General features: G+C 56.3%; 1 protein-coding gene across 1 annotated transcript; it reads right to left on the reverse strand.

Annotated features, from left to right (window-relative positions):
* Positions 1-1,171: 1,171 nt before the first annotated feature.
* On the reverse strand, positions 1,172-6,987 carry UPK3BL2 (uroplakin 3B like 2). Its single transcript, XM_001108997.5, has 6 exons — positions 6,773-6,987; positions 4,691-4,852; positions 4,275-4,494; positions 3,282-3,358; positions 2,828-2,948; positions 1,172-1,773 (listed from the first exon to the last, which is right to left on the reverse strand). Exons 1-6 carry the CDS (start codon positions 6,882-6,884, stop codon positions 1,665-1,667), a joined length of 801 nt encoding a protein of 266 aa, XP_001108997.2. The 5' UTR covers positions 6,885-6,987; the 3' UTR covers positions 1,172-1,664.
* Positions 6,988-8,355: the final 1,368 nt, after the last annotated feature.

Genomic DNA, 8,355 nt, shown 5'->3' on the forward strand with positions numbered 1-8,355 from the left:
CCGAGCACTGAGTGGGAATCCTGATAATAAATGTTGCATGATAAATAGGCACAGTGACTCACGCCTGTAATCCCAGCAGCAGGATCACTTGAGACCAGGAGTTTGAGACCAACCTGGGCAACACAGTGAGACCCTGTCTCTACAAAAATTTAAAAAATTAGCCAGGCGTGGTGCCATGTACCTGTAGTCCAAACTACTCAGGAGGCTGAGGCGGGAGGATCACTTGCACCCAGGAGTTTGAGGCTGCAATGAGCTATGATCATACAACTGTTCTTTCCAGCCTGGGCAACAGAGTGAGGCATTAATTTTTCTACAAAAAAATTAATGCCTACAAAAAAATTAAAAATTAGTTGGGTGTAGTGTCATGCGTCTGTAGTCCCAGCTACTCTCAGGAGGCTGAGGCGGATCACTCGAGCCCAGGAATTAGAGACTGCAGTGAGCTATGATGGCGCCACCGCACTCCAGCCTGGGCTACAAGGCGAAACTCCATCTCAAAAAAAAAAAAAAAGGAAGAAGAAGAAGCAGCAGCTGCGCCTTTTGCCTTTTGTGTACTCCAGGAAAGGACTGGAGGAAGTGGACGCAGAGGGCTTAAGTCCTCCAGCCAGCAGGGAGCAGGCTGGGGAGAGGGGCCACAGGGAGGACGCTCGGGTAGAAAGACAGCAAGTGCCAGCCATGCTGCCCAGTGGCCTTTGGGTACCAGAGGGCTGTCTGGGCAGGACAAGAGGAGCACCTATCTCAGGTCCACAGTCGGCCAGCAAGCTCAGCTAATTTTTTTTCTTTTTTGTAGAGATGGGGTTTCACCATGTTGCCCAGGTTGGTCTTGAACTCCTGGGCTCAAGTGATCCTCTTGTCTCAGCCTCCCAAAGTGCTGGGATTACAGGCCTGAGCCATTGCGACCAGCCTTGGGTCCACAGTCTTCACAGTTCCCAAGGCACGTTCATCTTGGTTTAGTCTTACTGTGGCCTTGTGGGTTCAGGGTTACCATCCTCATTTTACAGATAGGGACAGTGAGGCTGGCAGAGAGGCCCGTCCTGCCCCAGGTGACAACTGCCCTAGGATCCTGAGCCTCGCCCCGGTCCTACATGCCCTTGGGGACCTCCCCAGGAGGAGGAGCTAGGGGCAGTGGTGCAGAAAGATTGCCCAGGTGTACGATGTCACAGGCAGGCAGGGGGATGTTGGGGGCATTTATTTCTGATAGAGACTGGCACAAGCTTTGGGTTAAGGACACTCACCCCCCACCCTCATCTAGAAACAATCTCTCTTGCCGGGCGCGGTGGCTCACGCCTGTAATCCCAGCACTTTGGGAGGCCAAGGCGGGCGGATCACAAGGTCAAGAGATCGAGGCCATTCTGGCCAACATGGTGAAACCCCATCTCTGCCAAAAATGCAAAAATGAGCTGGGCGTGATGGCGCATGCCTGTAGTCCCAGCTACTCGGGAGGCTGAGGCAGGAGAATCGCTTGAACCCGGGAGGCGGAGAGCCGAGATCGTGCCAGCCTGGTGACAGAGTGAGACTCGTCTCAAAAAAAAAAAAAAAAAAAAAAAAAGTAAAGAAAAGAAACGATCTCTCTCAGGGTCCAGAAGCTTCAGGGCATGTCCCAGCCCAGGCTCTGCAGCCTGGGCCAGGGAGGAGGTGGAGGGACACATGGACCCCCCTGAAATCCCTCAGGAAGCCCCCTCAGCAGGAGTGCTGAACGTGTGGTGCGTGGTGTATCTTCTCACACTCCCTCTCTCCTCTGGGCCTGATAGCGAAGTGCTCCTGCAGCTGTTGAAGCTTGGGAGGGGAGGAGAGAGGGAGAGATAATGGATGCTGAAGAAAAGCGCTGGCGGAGATCCCACACCCATTGGCCAGCATGCTCCGACCCATCACAAAGGGGAAACTGAGACTCCACTGGCCAGGCGGAATTAACCAAAGGGACTGAGGTGATTCCTCCAAACCTCACAAATCTAGCTCATCGCTCCTGCCCCTCACCACTCTCCCCCTCCACCCTCCACACCCCAGGATCCCGCTCAAACATTATCTGTCTGTCTCCCTTGGTCAAAACCCACTACTGGCTCCCACAGGCTGCAGGATACAGCCCAGTTCCTCAGCTGGGCCCCTGGGGCCCCTGGCCTGGCCTGGCTGCCTGCACCCCTCCTGCCCCCTTCTTAGAGTCACCGCCTCTCCCCCTCCTCCCCAAATCCCACCAGGGCTAGGTCTCCCCTTTTCTCTAGGAAGCCTTGTGGACACCCTCCGTGCCCCAGGCTCAGGCACCTGAGCTCTGTATGACACCCTGACACCCTTTTTTTTTTTAGATGGAGTCTCACTCTGGCGCCTAGGTTGGAGTGCAGTGATGCAATCTCTCAGCTCACTGCAACCTCCACCTCCCCAATTCAAGCCATTCTCCTTCCTCAGCCTCCTGAGTAGCTGGGATTACAAGCACGTGCCACCACACCTGGCTAATTTTTTGTATTTTTAGTAGAGATGGGGTTTCACTATGTTGGCCAGGCTGGTCTTGAACTCCTGACCTCAGGTGATCCACCCGCCTCAGCCTCCCAAAGTGCTGGGATTACAGGTGTAAGCCGCCACACCTGGCCTGTATGGCATCTTGAGGCAATGCTCGGAACTTGGCCTGAAAGCAATTCACCTCCACCTGGAGTGTCTCCCCGACTCCGGTGTCTGCAGGTTGCAACCACTTGCAATCCCAGATGCTGCCACCAGGGGGTGCACAGCACCCGCTTGGAAGGTGGGCAGGGGCGGGCGGGGAGTAACTAGAGAGGGAGAGGTTAATGCCCAAGGGTCCCGCCCCTCCCAAGAGGCATGGGCGGTCTCAGCCCGGTCCACTCACCAGGTGTATATGAGCACAGCCAGGAGGGCTGTAAGGAGGACTGCCAGGAGGATAGACAGGATGGCAATGATGACCACGGTGCCTGGGCTCTGGGGGCCGGGGACAGCCTGAAGTGCCTGGGCTGAGGCGGTGATGGGGGGCCGCACAGGCGGGCAGGAAAATAAATTTTACCTGACGGGAAGGGGCCCTTGGGCAGAATCCAGACCAATCACACCACCACCACTCCCCGCCCCCGCCCCCCGCCGCCCCGCCTCCCCTACCACCCAGGCCTGGGGGAAGAGAGTGGCTGGGGGAGGGGCGCCTGCAAATTGCCGGACGGTCAACTGCCTCTGACTGGGTGGTGGGCTGACCTGTTCCTCCAGCCCATCCTCAGTCCTCAGGAGCCCCAGGCTCCATCCAGTCCCTCTGCCCGGCCCTCTGCCCCTACTGTTCGACCGGAGCCTCTGGCCCCTACCTTGCTGCAGGCGAGTGTCGCTGGACCACTTTGTCTCAGCCACGGGTCCTTCGTCATTCATCACCAGGAACTTCACCCTGAATGGGAGACCCAGCATTGGCCATGGGGGTCCCCCAGAGTCCTGAAACCATCAGGCCCTGGTGCCTGCAAGTCTGTCCCCTGGAGTCCCAGGCCCTAGGGAGAGCAGCCTGGGGAGGGAGCTGGGGACTAAAGGCCCAATAGAATGGGTTCGAATCTAGGGGTGACATTTCCAGCAGTGTGACGTTGGGAGTGTCCCTCCTCTCTGGGCTTCTGTGTCCTCATTTGGGAAAGGTAGGGGGCAGGTATTAGATCTCTCAGAACAGAACATGCGTGAATCAAGCATTTAGTGAGGGGAGACTGTCTGGATGGAGAGATGCCACCTGAGTGGTCCACACGGCCCATGGGGACTGAGGCTTGAGGTGGGGAGCCTTCTGCTCGAGAAAAGCAGGATAGGCCGGGCGCGGTGGCTCACGTCTGGAATCCCAGCACTTTGGGAGGCCAAGGTGGGCAGATCACTTGAAGCCAGGAGTTGAGACCAGCCTGGCCAACATGGCGAAACCCGGCCTCTACTAAAAATACAAAAATTAGTTGGGTGTGGTGTGAGATGCCTGTAATTCCAGCTACTCGTTAGGCTGAGACTGGAGAATCGCTTGAACCCAGGAAGCAGAGGTTGCAGTGAGCCGAGATCATACCACTGTACTCCAGCCTGGGTCACAGAGCAAGAGTCTATCTCAAAAAAAAAAAAAAAAAAAAAAAAAAAAAAAAAAAAAATAGAAGAAGAAGAAAAGAAACGGATAATTCATGTAATTCATGAAGGCCTCTCCAACCCCTGTCTGCTGCTTCCTCTTCCCTTTGGCCAAGCAGGAGCAGGGGACCCAGGCATCCTGCTGGGGCCCTGGTGAGCATCCTAGGAGCTGCCCCAGGCTCTGGCTTGGGTGCAGGCAGGAGCCAGGGCCTGGCAGAACCGCTCACCTGTAGGGGCCGGGTCCCGGGAGGGGATGGTTGCAGCCAATTTTTGTTGGTTGGCAGTGGGTATCATTGCCGACGCGGAGGACACGGAGCTGGCCTCTGGCCTGGCCACCCAGGTACAGCCCCCGGTTGGCCCTCAGTGTGAGATAGTAGCCCCTCTGGGAGAAGTTGGCAGGAGCCGGGACGTCCTGGTTTGACCGTGGGGCCGTGAAGCTCTGGGTGGCTAAGGGTGGCACTGTGGTTAGACAGTCACATAGCAGGATTCCACCCTCACCCCACCAGGCCTGACAGCCCTCCCCGGCCCCATCCCCTGCAGCACCTGCTCCCTGCATCTCCCCCCAACACACCCGCTACTGCCCTCAGGCCCGCAGGCCCATTTCACAGAGGGAAAACCGAGGCCCGGCCCCAGCAGCACCCACCATTGCTGAGGGCCACCACCAGCCAGATGGTATCCGAGTCAGAGATGTTGTGGCTGTGGAACTGGCCCAGAGGCTGCTCCAGCGTGAAGGTGGACTGGGTGAGCCTCCCCGCCAGGGTGTCGTTTGAGAGCTGGGGCACATAGTTGATGTGCTCTGGGGCAGCTGGAAGGGGAGGGCAGAGAGGAGAGGCCAAATGGGGCAACCAAGCCCCCAACAGCTCTGATCTCCCCCCCACCCAGATCCAGACTTAACATGGGAGCCCCAAATTAGGGGCACTTCCTGGGAGGTCGGGTCCGGTATGAATCAGGAAGCTTCTTCTCTGGCGACTCTATGCCCCATGGGCATGGGTAAGAGGCCTGAGTCCAGCCCCTGGCCCCTCTCTGAGGAGCCTACTGGGGGTGGGCACCGTGGGAGGTGTAGGACAATGGCGGCATGGGAGCCTCCACCCCGGCGGTAGGCACAGTTCTCCCGGGCCCGGCCATGTTGGGATGAAACTGGAATTTGGGGGCAGCCTGACCCTTGGCTGAACTCTGCTCCTGACATGCGCAGTGACCTCCAACTTAAGTCCCTCCAGCTCCACCCACATGGTCCAGGTTGTGCTGCTTGAGAGGATGAGTAACTTGGCAGGGGGCGGGAGGGTGGGGGCGGGGGGTGGGATGGCACGGGAAAGTCTGCTTGGCTGAGACTCCAGGCTGGGACACAGACTGCCCAGAGGGTCTGGGGTCTCTGAAGCCAGAACTTGGTTCCAAGTCTAGAATGTCCTCTCCTCCCCGCCCTGTTCTTTGCCACCTCCCACCATGGCTCCAAGGCATCTTCGCCTTCTGGACCAAGTCCCCCTCTCAGACTCCCACCGCCCCTCCCTGGGGAAGGGTGGGGGACAAGGACAAGCTTCCCAGGTCCGTACGCCAGAGGGGACTCCGGATTGGCAACTTGGCCTGTGTCCAGCCTTGCGGGTTGGAGAGCTCAGACCTCCCCAACTGAGCCTCCCAGGCAGGAGCAGGACTACAGCGCCCCTCCTCTCCCCAACCCCAAATACAGGTCCGGAAGAAGCACAATGATGGACTGGGCTTCTAGGCAAGTCTCCAGCAGCTGCCCCTGTTTGGTTCAGTTCAGTTCAATTTGATTCATTTACGTTGAATTCAACTCAACTCCAAAGGTTCAGGCTAGAGTCTTCCTTGGGGGCGACTGTCGTGATTCCTTTCTTAGAGTTCTCAGTCCTATCTCTGCAGCCCAGGGCACTCTGCGTGCAGGAGGCACTTAATGTTTAGAAAGAGAAGTGGAGGCCGGGCGCCGTGGGTCATGCCTGTAATCCCAGCACATTGGGAAACCGAGACAGGCGGATCATGAGGTCATGAGTTCGAGACCAGCCTGGCCAATATGGTGAAATCCCGTCTCTACTAAAAATACGAAAAGTAGCCAGGCATAGTGGCTCATGGCTGTAATCTCAGCTACTCAGGAGACTGAGGCAGGAGAATCACTTGAACCCAGGAGGCGGAGGTTGTGGTGAGCCGAGATTGCGCCACTGCACTCCAGCCTGGGTGACAGGGCAAGACTCCATCAGAAAGAAAGGAAAGGAAAGGAACAGAAAAAGGAAAGGAAAGGAAGAGAAAGAAAGAGAAAGAGAAGTGGAGCAGGCAAAGACTAGGGGGGACGCAGAGATTGTAGGAATGTATCTCTCAACCTGTCCAGTTTTTCTTTTTCTTTTTTTTTTTTTTTGAGACAGGGTCTTGCTCTTTGGCCCAGGCTGGAGTGCAGTGGCGCATTCATAATTCACTGCATGGGCTCAAGCCATCCTCCCGCCTCCATCTCCCAAGTAGCTGGGATTACAAGTGCACTCCACCACACCCAGCTAATTAAAAACAAAAATCTTTTTTAAAAATGGGGTCTTGTTATGTTGCCCAGGCTGGGCTTGCCAGAGCTTCCTGGGGACACGCATTGTCCTGGACGCCTAGAAACCTCTCCTCAGGGAAACAAAGGAGGCAGGAGCCACGCGTGAGAATTTGGAAACAAAGTGAGGTCTTGGGTCTGTCCTGCAGCCTGAGATGCAGTGGGTCCCTCCCGACCAACCCCCCGCTTACTCACCTATGCCTGTCCCAGGCTGGACATGGGTCAGTAGCAGCAACAGCGACATTAGCAGCTGGGACTGTCCCGCAGAGAGCCCCATGGCCGGGCCAAGCCTCCAGCTGTTGTCCATCTGTTCGTCTGTCTGCAGTGTCTGCAGCTCCAGAGGCTCCCTGGTCTGTAGTCTGTGCTGGGCTAGGGGAAGCTGTTCCTGGCATCTCCTGTTGCCCCTCCCAGGTACCCCCTCCTCTCAAACAACTGGTTGGACAGGTTTGGGGGCAGAATCTGCCGGCCCAGTGAATCTGGCATCGCCAGGGAGGGTCCGAAGAGAACAATCAGTTGCAAGACAAGCCTGGACTCCCCCACCCCACCCCAGGAGCGCCTGACCAGGGAGGGGCTGAGGAAGGAGGAGGCAGCCCCAGGATCCAAGCTGCCCCAGGGACTATCCCGCCAAGTCTGCCCCGTGGATCTCCTTGTCCAAACAGTCCCCAGTGTAGTGACTCTTCCTTTAGGACCTGAGGTGGGAGGATCACTTGAGCCTGGGAGGTTGAGGCTGCAGTGAGCCTAGATGGCACCATGGCACTCCAGCCTGGGTGACAGTGAGACCCTGTCTCAAAAAAACAAAACAAAACAAAACAAAACAAAACAAAAAAACCTGGGAAGAGTTGGTGTCTGTTTTTGGTTCGTAGAGAGTGCCGATCAAGGAAGTTCTCTGGAGTCTCATTAATTAATTAGTTAATTAATTATTATTATTGAGGCAGGGTCTCACTGTTGCCCAGGCTAGAATGCCATGGTGCTATCATAGCTCGCTGCAGCCTTGACCTCCCAGGCTCCAGGTTCTCAGATTCTCACGGCCCCGCTCTGGGGAAGGATGGGGGATGAAGACAAGCTTCCCAGCTTGGCCTGTGTCCAGCTTTGCTGCTCAGAGAGCTCAGATCCCCACCCTCAATTCACCCCTCTGCGTGGAAGGGAGTGACCCTCACTTTCTAGCACAGACAGGGAAGAGGGCTTGGCCAAGAGCAACCAGGAGGTCAGGGCAGGACTGGGGATTAGATCACGCCCAAATGCAAGCTCTGTGGCACTCCTGGTATGGCCCTGCTGTCCCCCTGCAGCCTGGCCCCGGGAGGGGGGCTCCCAGACCTCACACCCCCTCATCTCTTTATCCAGGGGACCTGCCCTCTCTCCCTCCTTCATCGCCAGCCTCTGCCAGGGCAGGGTAGTTCCTCTTCAAGACAGAAAATTACCAGATGGAAGGCCGGGCGTGGTGGCTTACGCCTGTAATCCCAGCATTTTGAGAGGCCGAGGTGGGTGGATCACCTGAGGTCGGGGGTTCGAGACCAGTCTGGCCAACATGGCGAAACCCTGTCTCTACTAAAAATACAAAATTAGCCAGACATGGTGACTTGTTCCTGTAATTCCAGCTACTCAGGAGGCTGAGGCAGGAGAACCACTTGAACTCGGGAGGCAGAGGTTGCAGAGAGCCGAGATCGCACCACTGCATTCCAGCCTGGGCAACAAGAGTGAAATGCCCTCTCAAATAAAATAAAATAAAATAAAATAAAATAAAATAAAATAAAAATAAAAATAAAAATAAAAATAATAAA

The sequence above is a fragment of the Macaca mulatta genome, chromosome 3 (assembly GCF_049350105.2).
Source record: "Macaca mulatta isolate MMU2019108-1 chromosome 3, T2T-MMU8v2.0, whole genome shotgun sequence".
Lineage (NCBI taxonomy): Eukaryota > Metazoa > Chordata > Mammalia > Primates > Cercopithecidae > Macaca > Macaca mulatta.

What these genes read in the sequence shown, in the direction of transcription:
- UPK3BL2 (XM_001108997.5), bottom strand. Translation starts at nt 6,884, where the DNA reads ATGGACAACAGCTGGAGGCTTGGCCCGGCCATGGGGCTCTCTGCGGGA. An exon ending in CCGGGACCCGGCCCCTACAG is followed by an intron (nt 3,359 to 4,274) that starts GTGAGCGGTTCT and finishes TCTCCCATTCAG; the next exon opens with GGTGAAGTTCCTGGTGATGA. An exon ending in GCTGTGCTCATATACACCTG is followed by an intron (nt 1,774 to 2,827) that starts GTGAGTGGACCG and finishes TCCCCTCCCAAG; the next exon opens with CTTCAACAGCTGCAGGAGCA.